Source organism: Brachycentrus maculatus, unplaced genomic scaffold (assembly GCF_059751285.1).
Source record: "Brachycentrus maculatus isolate JH-2025_06_01 unplaced genomic scaffold, ASM5975128v1 h1tg000109l, whole genome shotgun sequence".
Taxonomy (NCBI): Eukaryota; Metazoa; Arthropoda; class Insecta; order Trichoptera; family Brachycentridae; genus Brachycentrus; species Brachycentrus maculatus.
The window spans coordinates 661,555-677,462 of NW_028280862.1; the positions used below are offsets into that span (position 1 = coordinate 661,555).

Below are 15,908 nucleotides of genomic sequence, written 5' to 3' on the forward strand. Positions count from 1 at the left end.
CAACTGTCTGCAGTTACAAATAAATAAAGTAATTAGTAGCTTGTTACATCCCTCGCATTTACTTACTGCTTAGTACTTTACGCAGAGAGTTATACAGAAGGCAGCTAGATGAATATTTTTACTACCTTTAATTTTTTCAAAATATTTTTTAAACAAAACTAAGACACAATAAGCAATAATGAATTTAATTTTTTGATTCCTGAATTGATTTTTATACAAGGCAACCTATCCGACATATTTTATTATGCTTATTTTACATGGTATTGCTTGGAAATTATCTACCGTATAAAGAGAAAGTTCAGTGTATATATTCGTTCGAACCTTTATCCGCACCCGGTGGTGCATAGGGCACTGCATCGTATAAACGCAGTGTTATCATGATCGTTGTTGATACACGAAGGAAAGGCGATCAGCCCTCCACTTCAGGTCCAGGGTGGTAATATTGAATAAATATTAGAGTGAAAAAATCTCTTATAATCCTTTATGTAATAAACGATTGAATCCACATTGCATAGATACAGTGCCCTTTGCACCATTGGGCGTGGATAAGTTTCAGTAGTAGTTTTACCAAGATAGCATTAGACTCAAACATTTTAATGGAATCAATTCCTCATCAAATTATTCATTCCTCTGTTCCTAATGATGCACTGGGCGCTGACATATTTTCATCTCTATCGCTCGAGCCACGATCAAGATAACATTGCGTCACTACGATCCAGTGCCCTATGCTCCATTGGATGTCGATAAGGGTTAGATTTTTTTTGTTGTTGATGGAATTGAATGTCAAAAATGGAACAACATACCAAAAAATTGAGTGTTATTAACAATTTAAATGTACATTTTTCAGTTTAAAATTTAATGTGAATATCAGGATAGAACCGCATCAATCAGATTCAGTGCCCTATGCGCCACTGGGCGCGGATAAGGGACATAGGTAAAGAAAAATATCGTACTTGATACACATAAAATGCAGTCAACTATTTTTTTTAATGACTATGAATCGCGGATGCTACAATTTTCATATAAAAATTTGTCGAAAACGTAATCTATTAGAGACGTCTCATTGTTGCGAGGGACTTGTCGTTGGCTTAATGTGCAAGTGAGGCATCTCTATTTGGCCAAATTTTAGAGAATATTTTTTTTTTAGACGTTAATTTAACATAATTATTTTTTTAACATATGAAATTCCTCGTGGCCTTTTAAATGCGGCATAACATCGGTCTGTGGTTAGCGCACTCGGCTACCGTGCTGGGGGTTACGGGTTCAATTCCCAGGTCAAAATTATAATTACTATCAATCAGTGTCGGGTTGTCGTCTCTCGAGTCACGGACTCTGAGTCAAAATTTCTGGGTTCGACCCCACCCACCCTACCACAACTTGATGCCCATTTTTAATAACGAGCCCTTTAGCCTTACGAAAATAGTATTAAATTGAAATATTTTTGCATAAAATAAAAAAAAACAAATACCTTTTTTTTATTATTTAATTATTTATTCAACATTACCCTGGACTAGCTGAGGACTTGTCACCTTGTCTTAACACAGTTAACAATCAAGACAACACTGCGTCAATGCGATGCAGTGCCTTATGCACCATTGGGTTCGGATGAGGATAAGAAAAACCGTACAAATACTAAAAATGAATGTCAATATTATCGCTGTATACTTATTTGCAGAAATTGATATATATTGAATATTTCTCCAAATATCTGATATATTAGCTCAATGAGGTTTAACTACTGCACGACAGTACAGAGATCACTAGAAAAGTATTTGACAGAACGTTTTCAGCAGTATTACATTTAAAATTAGGTCAAAAAGAGTTGTCACATTTGCACATTAAGCATACGACATTCCCGATTCGCTCCTGTTATCCGCGTTAATCTATTACAAACAAATGTCACAAATGTTTAGCGCATCATTGACATATATATACCTTCCCGCACGAAAACATTTCTCTCACTCGTCACATTTGAGTTTGAATCTGTCGCGAACTGGTTAAGTCGTGTGTGTTGTTACTGCGGTTACGTGTGATGCTTTTTTAATATGGTTTTTTCAAGCGACGTGTTGAAAGCGATATGCGTGCGGCTGCGGCGTGGTCGCCCCCTGTACGGTCGCCGGCGCTACACCTTGGTTTCGCCGTGCCGCGGCGTCTTTTGCGGAGTCAGCTGTTCGCCTCTCTCCTTGCGCAGGTAGACCTGGAATTTGAAACGCAACGTCAACGCAAGTCCATGGTTTTTGAAAGAGAGGAAGATGTAACAGAACTAGCTAATTGGGTGTTTGTGATGTATTTTTCACATTTACCTTCCCTATCCTTGTCCACCTCTGTAGCGCAGCGGTGAGCGCGTTTGGCTACCGTGCTGGAGGTCCCGGGTTCGATTCCCAGGGGGGTCAAAATAAATATGGCCGATTTTCACTCTCATATTTATTTAATATCACCCTGGACTGGTACAAGAAGCGCAGAGCTGTCTTCATGCAAGTAACGATCAGGATAACACTGCGTCGCTACGATGCAGTGCCCTATGCACCATTGGGTACGGACAAGGGTTAGAAGAAGAAGAAGATCCTTACAAAGATTTTACAGCAAATCTTGGTCACAACTATCGGTAGGCAGAGAGAATAGAACGCCACACCACTCTGCCTTTGCAAACATTCTTCGCCTCTTCCACGTTCATGCATCTCCTCATACATACCCGCCGATTGTTACGACTCCTAACCTGACCACTTTCAAGTATTTGGCATACCTGATCGTGCCATGTTTTTCTCGGTCTTCCTCTGCTCCTTTTTCCAATTACATTCGCCTCATAAATTTGTTTTACCGTTCTTTCCTCACTCATTCGTTCTACATGTCCAAACTATCTCAACACACCTTTCTTAATTTTATCGATAATGCTGTTAATGAATAAAAATATCCCTTTAATTTGGAGTTAGCAAGATGTTCAAGCAATATCTCCAGTGTGGCGTAGAGTCTTTCATCGTTACCTGGAGGAGTCGGATCTTGGATGCAGTGAGCTGCTGCAGATGAGGCTTCATGCGCTCCTCGCCAGTGGCGAGCTGCAGTTGCACCATGCAGAACACGGCGGCCTTGCGCACCGAGCTGTTCTCGTGGTCGGCCAGCTGGGGTAGCAATCCAACAGATGTATTCAAGTGTAGAGAGTGATAATTCAATAATAAGTGGATTTAATTTCAAATTCAGCAAACAATTTTGAAGTGAAAAATTATTCAGAGTGGTGGTCAATGATTTGGAGTGAAAATTATTTTGAATGAACAATGGCTTTAAGTCAAGAGTTTTTATAAGTAAATGATGATTCGAAGTGAAAAAATATTCTGAGTGAACAAACAATGATTTTGAGTGAAAAATTATTTAAAATGAAAAAATCATAAGAGTGAACATGATTCGGAGTGAAAAATTATTCAGAGTGAACAATAATTCCAAGTCGAAAATTATTCAGAGTAAACAATAATTCCGAGTCGAGAATTATTCATAGTGGGCAATAAACTCAAGTCAAAAATTAATCAGTGAACATGATTTTAATTGAAAAATTATTGGAGTAAATAAAGCATATAATTCAAAAATTAGTTAGAGTAAACAATGATTCATAGTCAAAAATTATTCAGAGTGAACTATGATTCCAAGTCAAAAATTATTACGAGTTAACAATGATTCGGGGTCAAAGATTATTCTGAGTAAACAATGATTCGCAGTCAAAAATTATACAGAACGAATAAAGATTACAAGTCAAAGATTAATCAGACTGAACATGATTTGGACTGAAAAATTATTGAAGGCTAAAATATTTCAAACAGAAAGATGATTTTGAGTTCAAAATTATTGAGAGTGATAAATGATTGCAAGTCAAAAATTATTCAAAGTGCACAATAATTTGGCGTTAAAAATTATTCAGAGTGAACAATAATTTGGAGTTCAAAATTATTCAGAGTGAACAATAATTTAAAGTCAAAAATTATTCAGAGTGAACAATAATTTGGAGTAAAAAATTATTTAGAGTGAACAATGATTCCAAGTAATTAAAAATTCAGAGCGAGCATGATTCAGAAAGAAGGATTAAGCATGATTGGTCTCACGTTGGCGACGCCCGGCATGAGCGCGGCGAGGTGGTCGTCAGAGATGTCCTGCGGGCGCGCGCGCGCCAGCTCCGTGGCCAGCTTGAGCGCGCACAGGTTGTGCGGGAACTCCCGCGTGCTGATGATGGGCCGCAAGAACACCACTGTCTTGTCGGCCGGCAGCGCCTTGGCCAGCGCCGGCATGCCGCCCTCGATCACCCGCGTCACCTGCCCGACAAGCAAACACGCACATCAGCACACCGTCGCGAGCCCGTACCCCGGTTTACTAATCATAAGTAACCGCAACACCCAGTTCCCTTCAGTACAATTTGCAGGCGTCTCTATATTATTTTTTTCAATAAATGCATGACGAACTACATTTAGGGCGTATATTGCAGTCATACAGGAGAAAGTGACCAAGTACATTTTTTTACAAAACCGTGATCATTGACTATTTGCTATCTTACTAGCTTAATATTGCCCTGAAAATATCCCAAAGGATTTTAAACTTGCAAGTATGATATATTGACTTGGTAAAAATGACTAACTGCATTGATGTTTATATTCTTGGCAAGCAAAAGTGACTTAAATGGCCCTCCTGAACATTTTACGTTTTGTTAGTTGGTCACTTTCTCCTGTACGACTACAATATATTAATAACAGAAATTACAAAGTACAGTAAGTCCTCCGCTTCTCGCTTCGGAATACCCCGTCAGAGACATAGAACAGATCAATATCTGTTGTGATATTGTTCAGTATCACCCTTCATATATTCTAATATAATTGTCTTCTTCTTCTTCTTCAAACCCTTATCCGCACCCCACTGGTGCATAGGGCACTGCATCATACAAACGCAGTGTTATCTTGATCGTTTACACGCGAAGGAAAGGTGATCAGCCCTCCGCTTCAGGTACCAGTCCAGGGTATACAGAATAAATATTAGAGTGGAAAAATCACTTATATTTATTTGACCCCCCCTGGGAATCGAGCCCGGGACCTCCAGAACGGTAGCCGAGCGTGCTGACCATTACACTACGGAGGCGGACAATATAAGTTAAATACATTTACAATATAATTGTAAATGTATTTAACTAATAAAGTTTGAATTAATTTACGAAATGTGTAATCTCTTATTTTTTTTTTTTTTATCTCACCAATAGATGTCTCTAGTGAAGTTCTAGTGATTCATGAACAAGGTTTCTAAATTGGTTCATATATATAGAACTTCCAAGAATTTGAGTAGTGTGGTTGTCAATAATGGGTAGAATTGGTGAATGTTACACGTGTGTAAAGTGATCACTTAAACCAGCCTATGACGGTCGTAAGCCCCGTAAATGCCCAGACTTCCATATTCTTCTTCATCTTTGATGAGATGTCAAAAAATAATATGAAAATAACTCCTGTAATTGGAGATAATGCAGATTTTGTGAACAAGTATTTGGACACACTCAAAACGTTGTGCAATCTCTTGACAATTTTTTTTTTTACTGAATTTTTACAAAAAAATTCATCATTTAAACTCATCATAGGGTTATAATAAATAAACGAAAACGCAGTGGTACCTCCTTGGTCTGCACGCTGTACTTGTCCATGAGCTTGAGGAGTATCAGGTCGAAGTAGTCGAGCCACGTGCTCCTCATCTCCGCGCGCCGGCACAGCTGCACCAGCACCCGGATGGCCCCGGCCACCGACGTCTCCTCGGGGCAGTCCATCAGCGCGAGGATCGCCCGCATTATGCTCCTGAAAACGCGACCGGAGACGATCAAACAACCAAATGGGGGGCAAGTCCAAACAAAGTGGTATGGACAATCGCAGACGGTAATTTTATTTTTCATTTAAAGAGATTACATAATTTAAAAGTTATCCTGTTCAAAAATACAAAACAGAAGCGATAAAAAATATGCTACTACTACTACCATTACACTGTTTCCCCGTAGGGGTAGGCAGAATGGATGGAACGCCACACTCTTCTGTCCTGACATACACTCCTAGCCTCCTTCACATCTACACACCTAGTCATACATGCCCTCCGATTAAGCAAACTTTTGATGCTAAAAAATATGAATTTGTATAATTTTTTTTTTTTAAAGAGAAATAATATAATAAGGGTTATGCACCCAATGGTGCATAGGGCACTGCATTGTATAGAAGCAGTGTTATCCTAATCTTTTAATACACAAAGCAAAGGTGATCAGCCTTGCGCTTCAGGTACCAGTACAGGGTCATATTAAATATTAGACTGAAAAATCACAAATCGCACACTCCTTTCAACAACGTCATATATCAAAAATCATAAATTTTCAGTTGTGCATGTTTTCGGAATGCCCAGAAAATGTACTATATCCCAGCAAAAGCTGCATATTTTAAACTTAATACTAACCCGCTACAGAGCAGAGAGTGTTGTTTTTGCATTTTGAAGAAAAGGTATTGTTATATTTTTCAAATGGAGAAAAAACCTTCAGGTTTTACCTAAAAGGATCTGTTGCATAAAAAAAAGTTCAATTAGTAGCTTGATATTTATTTTTAATACATTTTTTATATTCTTAAACTTTAAAAATTACCTCCTGAAAAATCAAGTTTTTTGATATATGACGTTATTGAAAGGAGTGAGAGAAATATTTATTCTGACCCTCTTGGGAATCGAACCCGGGATCTCCAGCATGGTAGCCTAGCGTGCTTACCACTACACTATGGAAGCAGACAAGTCTAACTTATATAATAATAAAACCCTTACCGCACCCCAATGGTGCATAGGGCACTGCTTCATATAAACGCAGTGTTATCTCGATCGTTTACACATGAAGGAAAGGTGATCAGCCCTCCACTTCAGGTACCAGTCCAGTGTAATATTGAATAAATATTAGAGTGAAAAAATCACTTATATTTATTAAACCCCCCTGGGAATCGAACCTGGGACCTCCAGAACGGTAGCCGAGCATGCTGACCATTACACTACGGAGGCAAACTTAAAATAAATAAATTTTAAAAAATTAAAAAAGGGTCGATGACTGTAGAGCTGCCGCTCAAGTGATGGTCGAAGTCAGGGGGACCCGACATGACTCGCACAGAAGAAGAAGATTCAGCTAAACGGATGGCTGGATGGATTCCGGGATTACCTGAAGTGCTCCTGCGGCTTCCGGCAGTCTCCGTACTTGAGCACCTCGTGCATGGAGTGCATGATGGTCATCCGCGTGTTCTCATCGTCGGAGGACTTGAGCGTGCCAAACTTGTCCAAGACTTGCTGCTCCGTCAGCCCGTCTGCGGAACAGTAATAATAATAATAATAAAATTTTGGATAATTCTTATAACACAAAATACAATAATACAATAAATATTATATCATTCATAAGTATAAACAATAAACAAGAGTGTAGTCCCTCTCCAAGTACAAGAGTCTCGTAGTTACTAGTATTAACCTGTTAACCGGGCGACACATATAAATATGTCAAACGTAAACACTATCAGATACGGGTAGGACATATGAATACGTCCTGTACATATCTCTCACTCCTTTCAACAACGTCATATATCAAAAATCGCCAATTTTCAGTTTTGCATGTTCTCGGAATGCCCAGAAAATGTACTATATCCCATCAGATATGGGTAGGACATATGAATACATCCTGTAGATATCGCTCACTCCTTTCAACAACGTCATATATCAAAAATCACCAATTTTCAGTTTTGCATGTTTTCCGAATGCCCAGAAAATGTAATATATTCCAGCAAAAGCGACATATTTTTAACTTACTAATATTTACCCCCTACAGGGCAGAAAGTGATGTTTTTGCATTTCAAAAGGTATTGTTTAATTATTTTTTTAAATATACTTAATACATTTCAAATGGAGAAAAAACATTCAGGTTTTACCTAAAAAGATCTGTTGCACAGTAAAAAGTTCAATAAGTGGCTTGATATTTATTTTTAATACATTTCATTATATTTTTAAACTTTAAAAACGAACTCCTGAAAAATCAAGTTTATTGATATATGACGTTGTTGAAAGGAGTTAGCGATATATGTTGCGCCCTGGAAAGGGCGGGATCTATATTTTCCAACAACAAAGGTAATTAGTCATCCACACATGTCTCCACATGAATTCTCTTCTATTTGTTTGTAATTTTGTATTTTCCTTTGTGATTCATGTATACATAATTTAATTAAATTTAATTTAAAACCCTTATCCGCACCCCAATGGTGCATAGGGCACTGCTTCATATAAACGCAGTGTTATCTCGATCATTTACACATGAAGGAAGGGTGATCAGCCCTCCGCTTCAGGTACCGGTCCATGGTAATATTGAATAAATATGACTGTGAAAAAATCACTTATATTTATTTTACCCCCCTTGGGAATCGAACCCGGGACCTCCAGAACGGTAGCCGAGCGTGCTGACCATTACACTACGGAGGCGGACGTATACATAATATGTATACATAAACAACAACAAAAAATATATTTCACAGTCTTTTAATTTATTTTAAACAAAAATAAAATATATGACATACAGACAAACACGTCCCAGTGATAGGGGTTCGCGTCCATTGTATGTTGCATAATTAAAAAAGTAAACTCCACGGTTAACAGGTTAATTTGCCTTAGCTGATTCTTCTGATGATTATTCCGTTAACCGGATCCACGCGGCTCGCATAACCGTATGTGTTTTAATAAAACATGCCCCATACGCGGCTGACATAACCGTATGTGTTTTTACTTTGCTCCAAGTTTCCAACCTCAGTTCAACTTGGAGGGATTTTTTCATGGTGTGGAACTTTGGATAAAATAATACGTCAATCCTGAATTCCTTAGTCTGAAGGACACTGCAGACTAAGGAAACACATGACAAAAATTGGATTACATGACTCCCCAGTATGCAGATTTTGTATGGGGGATAACGAAACATCAATCCACATTCTCTATAACTGTGACGCACTCGCTCGCAAACAAAGTCACATCCTTAGGGGACCACTACTGGACTCCGAGAAGGTGAAGCTCCTACCACCAAGACAGGTTGTGAGATAATGACACACAAAGGTCTTGGGAGTGAGCTGTGATACAGAGGGAGGTCACAATAGACTTAATATGGTCGCAGTGACATAAGGGATACAAGATCCCTTGACCTCAAAAAAAAAAGTAATGATTTTAGTAAGTAATTCCTTGGGGAATTTACGATTAAATATTTTGACATTAACCGGATCCACGCGGCTCGCATAACCGTATGTGTTTTAACAAAACATGCCCCATACGCGGCTGACATAAGCGTTTGTGTTTTTACATTGCTCCAAGTTTCGAACCTCAGTTCAACTTAGAGGGATTTTTTCATGGTGTGGAACTTTGGATAAAATAATACGTCAATCCTTGGCCTTATGACATCTGTTGAAATATCTGACCAATAATTTTTATCACAAGGATAAATAAAAGAACAGATCCCTGATTTTTCTTGCGGCCGGTAATTAGTCCGCGCCATAATCATGCCCTATATCTGTCTCACTCTCGACGCTACGCGTCGCCAGTGGGTAAGAGTGACACACGATGCGTGCTTTGATTTATTTATGTTACGATCTTATTTGTTTATATTACGATATATTTCAAGAATAATGTGACACAAGTGTATTATAGAGTACCAAAAAGGCACAATGAATCCCATTGAACGTTTTTGTTTAGGAAAATAAATTGTTTCTTAACTAAATACATGATAAAAGTAATCATTTTAAAAACGGCGAAATACCGCCGCGTACGGGCGTCTCTCAGGAACAAAGTTGACGCGGTTAAAAGGTTAAGGGATTCTTCCAACATACGTTGGGATGTCAACAAAAAAAAAACACAAAAAAACATACCCTTAGTGATGAGGTATCCATCCTTGTCAAACTCGTGTGTTCTCACTCTATCCTTTGATCTCTCCCTTTCTTCGCTGGACCCATCCCTGAAACAACACGCAACATTTATCAAATGGCACTTTCTTTCCCATTCTCGTTTACAATAAGTACACACAATATTTTATTTATTGTTTCGGCATTAACTTTGTGGTAAGACATGTTAAAATGATTAAAGAAAACATTTCGTTTTTTACCACTTGAGTTTTATTATAGGCTACATGTTTCAGAAGTTAAACTTCCATCATTCAGGTCTGTATAATAACTAAAATATAAAATGTAAAATTGTTCTATAAATAAGGAGAGGGGAAAGTAAATTTATAGAACAATTTTATATTTTATATTTTACATGTAGTCTATAATAAAACTCAAGTGGTAAAAAACGAAGTGTTTTCTTTAATCATTGGAAGTACACACAATGCTGAGATAAGTAATAATAATAATAAATCCCTTACCGCACCCCAATGGTGCATAGGGCACTGCTTCATATAAACGCAGTGTTATCTCGATCGATTACACATGAAGGAAAGGTGATCAGCCTTCCGCTTCAGGTACCAGTCCGGTGTAATATTGAATAAATATTAGAGTGAAAAAAATCACTTATATTTATTAAACCCCCCTGGGAATCGAACCCGGGACCTCCAGAACGGCAGGCGAGCATGCTGACCATTACACTACGGAGGCGGACTATTACACTACGGAGATAAGTACGTACCGGTAGTAGTGCATCAGGTTGGCGGTGTTCTGGGGAGTCGGCGACGAGTCTTTAGTGCTTCCGGCTTCGGAGCTCTCCGCTGATATCGGTTTGCTGTCGCACATGTCAAGGCTGGAATGGGACCCATTTTATATTAACACTTTATTTACTGGCAATTTTTTTTAAAGACTTACCGCAACACATTGTTGTCTGGCAGTTTTTTCATCAACCCCGACCCTAATTACACTCAGACAGTCTGCCGCCCGACCCTCAGTATACTAATCACAAGTAGCTGCAACACCCAATTCCCATCTGTACAATGTTTGCAGGCGTCTCTTTCGCTCTACCTAAAGTAAATGAATAGAACGCTCGCAAGCGTCTCCCGCCCTCTACCAACAGTATGGAAAAGGACCCTAATTATACTGTGGCAGTCTGCCGCCCGACCCTCAGTATACTAATCACAAGTAGCCGCAACACCCAATTCCCATCTGTACAATGTTTGCAGGCGTCTCTTTCGCTCTACCTAAAGTAAATGAATAGAACGCTCGCAAGCGTCTCCCGCCCTCTACCAACAGTATGGAAAAGGACCCTAATTATACTGTGGCAGTCTGCCGCCCGACCCTCAGTATACTAATCACAAGTAGCCGCAACACCCAATTCCCATCTGTACAATGTTTGCAGGCGTCTCTTTCGCTCTACCTAAAGTAAATGAATAGAACGCTCGCAAGCGTCTCCCGCCCTCTACCAACAGTATGGAAAAGGACCCTAATTATACTGTGGCAGTCTGCCGCCCGACCCTCAGTATACTAATCACAAGTAGCCGCAACACCCAATTCCCATCTGTACAATGTTTGCAGGCTTCTCTTGCGCTCTACCTAAAGTAAGCAAATAGAACGCTCGCAAGCGTCACCCGCCCTCTACCAAAAGTATGGAAAAGGACCCTAATTATACTCTGGCAGTCTGCCGCCAGACCCTCAGTATACTAATCACAAGTAACCCCTCACCCAATTCCCATCTGTACAATTTTTATTGGCGTCCCTAGCGTTCTACCAAGAGTAAGCGAATAGAACGCTTATAGGCATCCCCTGCTCTCTACCAACAGTATGTAAACGACGCTTTTAAGTGTTTCCCAAAAAAAACAAGCAAATTTGCAAAAAAATGCACATTTCAGCAAAAATAAGGATAGCCTGGAATGACTGAATGTTACGATTGGTAGCCTGGAGGGGAAGAAAGGGAGAGGAAGGTTCCCAAATGTTGGAGCGATCGAGTCAAGTGGTTGGAGGGCTACGTGCAGCGCAGTCAAGGGACAACTGGAGAAGAGTCATTGCTTCCTCAAGGGTCACAACATTCAGTAATGAGAAATAAGACGGAGAAGAGATAAATATTAAAATATTTATCCCTAAATATTTGCAAACTTTGTAAAATCAGTTTTGCAAATATTGAAAATATTTTCAATATTGCTTTCAAGTTTTATTTTTTGACATCTCATCAAAGACGAAGAAGAATATGGAAGTCTGGGCATTTACGGGGCTGACGACCGTCATAGGCTGGTTTAAGTGATCACTTTACACACGTGTAACATTCACCAATTCTACCCATTATTGACAACCACACTACTCAAATTCTTGGAAGTTCTATATATATGAACCGATTTAGAAACCTTGTTCTTGAATCACTAGAACCTCACTAGAGACATCTATTGGTGAGATGTAAAGAAGCTTTTTACTAAGCAGAAACTCTTATATTAGTATGTGAACATCTTATATCAGTAAATAAATTGCTTTTAAGTACCTATGGTGGCCATTGATCCCGTTGAGCGGTCGGTTGTTAGCAGCATCAGACATCTGGCTTATTCCAGAATCCTTAGAGGCCGAATCCCCGACAACTTCTGTCATGCCTTCAAACAAAAAAATACAAATTTTATTACAGTATTTGGAAAATAAATAATGATTAACCTTTCCTGGAGTATGGGTGTAAATGAACATCTTTGCGAATTTTTCTCAAAGGAGTATGGACGTTAACCGGATCTACGCGGCTCGCATAACCGTATGTGTTTTCAGAAAACATTCCCTGTATGCGGCTGACATAACCGTTTGTGTTTTTACTTTACTCCAAGTTTCGAACCTCAGTTCAACTTGGAGGGATTTTTTCATGGTGTGGAATTTGGATAAAATAATACGTCAATCCTTGGCCTTATGACATCTGTTGAAATATCTGACTAATCATTAGTAACATCACAAGGATAAATAAAAGAACAGATCCCTGATTTTTCTTGCGGTCGGTAATTAGTCCGCGCCATAATCATGCCCTATATCTGTCTCACTCTCGACGCTACGCATCGCCAGTGGGTAAGAGTGACACACGATGCGTGCTTTGATTTATTTATGTTACGATCTTATTTGTTTATATTACGATATATTTCAAGAATAATGTGACACGAGTGTATTATAGAGTACCAAAAAGGCACAATGAATCCCATTGAACGTTTTTGTTTAGGAAAATAAATCGTTTCTTAACTAAATACATGATAAAAGTAATCATTTTAAAAACGGCGAAATACCGCCGCGTACGGGCGTCTCTCAGGAACAAAGTTGACGCGGTTAAAAGGTTAATGAGGCAGATCAAGTATTTCAAATACTCGGGCATGGTTAGATCATGAGTGGGCATAATCGGCGGGTATGTATGAAGAGAAGCATGAGTGTGAAGATTGTTTGCAAAGACATATTGGTGTAGCATTCTGTTATCTCTGCCTAGTGGCGTGATTTAGTTAGTTATATTATTTAATGATTTGGCATTAACTTTGTGGAATGACATGATTATTTTATTAAAATTAAACACTTGAATAATTCACTTAATCGAGTTTTATTTTATTTACAATAATTAATAATATACTGTTTCAAAATCCCCCTCCTCCCCTCCCCTCCTTTCCATGTTTGCTCCCTAGTCGTCTCCAAGTCACTCTGTCACGCGCCATCTCCTTGGCTTCCTCCCAGGTCAGTCCGGCGTCTCGAAGTTCCGCTGAGTATAGTCGGTGAATGGTCGTCAGCGGCCTTCCGGGGCGCCGGAACCCTCGGGGTTGGAAGAAGAGACACGAGGGGTTGATGCCCTCAGGTGGCATTCTAAGGACATGTCCCAACCATGTCCACCTTCTTCTCTTCAGGACTTCCAGTATGAGGGGCTGTTGAGTTCTTCTCCTCACATCGTCATTCCTGACGAAGTCATACCACTTTATACCCAGTATTCGCCTCAGGCATCTATTTTCAAAACTACGTTTCAAAATACGTCACCATTATTATCAATGTTTCCTTTTACAAAAAATGTTGTTCCTTAACCCCCCTACCTATATTTATTGACCTATATATACACCTAAATATATTTTTATTCGTTAGTTTTAATTTGTACCAGAAGATGAAAACAATTGTCGTTTTCGAAACTAGTCGTAAATAAAATAAAACTAGATTAAGTGGATTATTCAAGTGTTTAATTTTAATAAAATTAAGTTAGTTAGTTTTTTCAATTGACAAGGCGCCTCGAAGCGTGGGTAGGCCTCAGACAAGATGGTCCGATGGCATTAGGAAAGTAACGGGCCTGCACTGGAAGAGAGTCGCGTCCAACAGAGAACTGTGCAAGTCCAAGAGGGAGGCCTTTGTTCACTACTGGCCACAAGAAGGCTGAAGTAAGTAAGTAGTAAGTAAGGTTACCATGCGACTGAAGATGTGTGTAGTTCTGTATCTCGGCCGTGGTTCGTCTCAAGCTTCTGTACACATCTTCGGAGCACGCTGTCGGAGACCCGCCGTGAGGAATGGACGGACTGTCTCCGCCGGCTGGAAAAATATTCATCATATATCAAAGTTGTCTTCTACTCGAGGCAGAGCGTCTATCGTTTTTATACAAAAAAAAGAGGTATTTCGAATAATACTCTTGGTATGAACGCCAAAATTGACCCTTTTTTTGAACTAGTGGAGCGTTCGGATTATACAGTACAGAGAATCTGTAGGGTATTTTTTAAAAAAAAAAAAACAAAAAGAAATATCAAATGTGTACTAAACTTTTTTAAGGAAATCAAATATTTTCTTCTTCTTCTTCTACTAACCCTTATCTGCACCCAATGGTGCATAGGGCACTGCATTGTATAAATTCAGTGTTGTCTTGATCATGTACACATTTTTAATGTATACGATTTAAAAAAAATTATAGTTTGTTGTGTATTTATTAATTGAAATAAATAAATTGAATTGTGAATTTTGAAAATGAAGGAAAGGTGATAAGCCCTCCGCTTCAGCTACCAGTCAAGGGTAATATTGAATAAATATTAGACTGACAGTGAAAAAATCACTTATATTTATTTGACGTTCCGGCAGGGAATTGAACCCGGGACCTTTAATATGGTAGCCGTACTATATAACTTAATCCAATAATATACATTGATATATCATCCGTAGGGAAAATAATCCAGAGAGAGAAAATGTAATAAAAAATTATCAAAAATATTTATTGTAAATTTGTAGTATTTTTAAGGCTGATCAGAAATGGAACAGGATCTTCCTCGCAGTGGGGGGGGGATAACCAAAAGGACCCGCTAGAGTTCCTCTAGAGAGAGAAGAAGAAGAGGGTGCACTTACACGAACTGGTCCTCCTGACGTGAGACTGCACAATACTGGAAGCAGCCGCCTGCAAATCTGCCGGCAGTTCAGACAGCATTGATGTCATCTGTAAATGAAAATATAAACAACGTTTTTAGTGTGTCCAAATACTTGCTCACAAAATCTGGATTATCTACAATTACAGGAGTTATATTCATATTATTTTTTGACATCTCATCAAAGATGAAGAAGAATATACAAATATTCTAGTGATTCAAGAATCATGTTTCAAAATAGGTTCATATATACAGAACTTCCAAGAATTTGAGTAGTGTGGTTGTCAATAATGGGTAGAATTGGTAAATGTTACACGTGTGTAAAATGATCACTTAAACCAGCCTGTGATGGTCGTCATCTCTGTAAATGCCCAGACTTCCATATTCTTCTTCATCTTTGATGAGATGTCAAAAAATAATATGAAAATATAAACATTTTCCGTGTTAAAAGCATTGTCAACTTTGTGGTAGGGTAATATAACCCTCTCCTTATCATTCATCCTTCACTTTGTGTAATACCACTTATCCTTTTTTAAGTGGTATAACACAATGTGAACGACGAATGATAAGCAGAGTGTTATACATATACATATTCATTTATAAATTCATAAAGCCCTAGATATCCACGTATCTATCT

At 38.7% G+C, this 15,908-nt stretch overlaps 1 protein-coding gene across 5 annotated transcripts in view; it reads right to left on the reverse strand.

Moving 5' to 3' along the window:
* Window positions 1-1,135: 1,135 nt before the first annotated feature.
* LOC148310062 (CLIP-associating protein-like) overlaps window positions 1,136-15,908 on the reverse strand; it is an 80,704-nt gene continuing 65,931 nt past the window's right edge. For all 5 annotated transcript variants that reach the window (XM_088259057.1, XM_088259056.1, XM_088259054.1 and 2 more), the window contains 10 exons: window positions 15,255-15,342; window positions 14,334-14,456; window positions 12,424-12,529; window positions 10,654-10,764; window positions 9,903-9,988; window positions 7,181-7,322; window positions 5,627-5,804; window positions 4,086-4,292; window positions 2,982-3,116; window positions 1,136-2,197 (listed from right to left, as the gene is read on the reverse strand). In XM_088259057.1, the coding sequence (XP_088115183.1) occupies window positions 2,123-2,197; window positions 2,982-3,116; window positions 4,086-4,292; window positions 5,627-5,804; window positions 7,181-7,322; window positions 9,903-9,988; window positions 10,654-10,764; window positions 12,424-12,529; window positions 14,334-14,456; window positions 15,255-15,342 (1,251 nt within the window). In that variant the 3' untranslated portion in view covers window positions 1,136-2,122. The remainder of the gene's footprint in view (window positions 2,198-2,981; window positions 3,117-4,085; window positions 4,293-5,626; window positions 5,805-7,180; window positions 7,323-9,902; window positions 9,989-10,653; window positions 10,765-12,423; window positions 12,530-14,333; window positions 14,457-15,254; window positions 15,343-15,908) is intronic.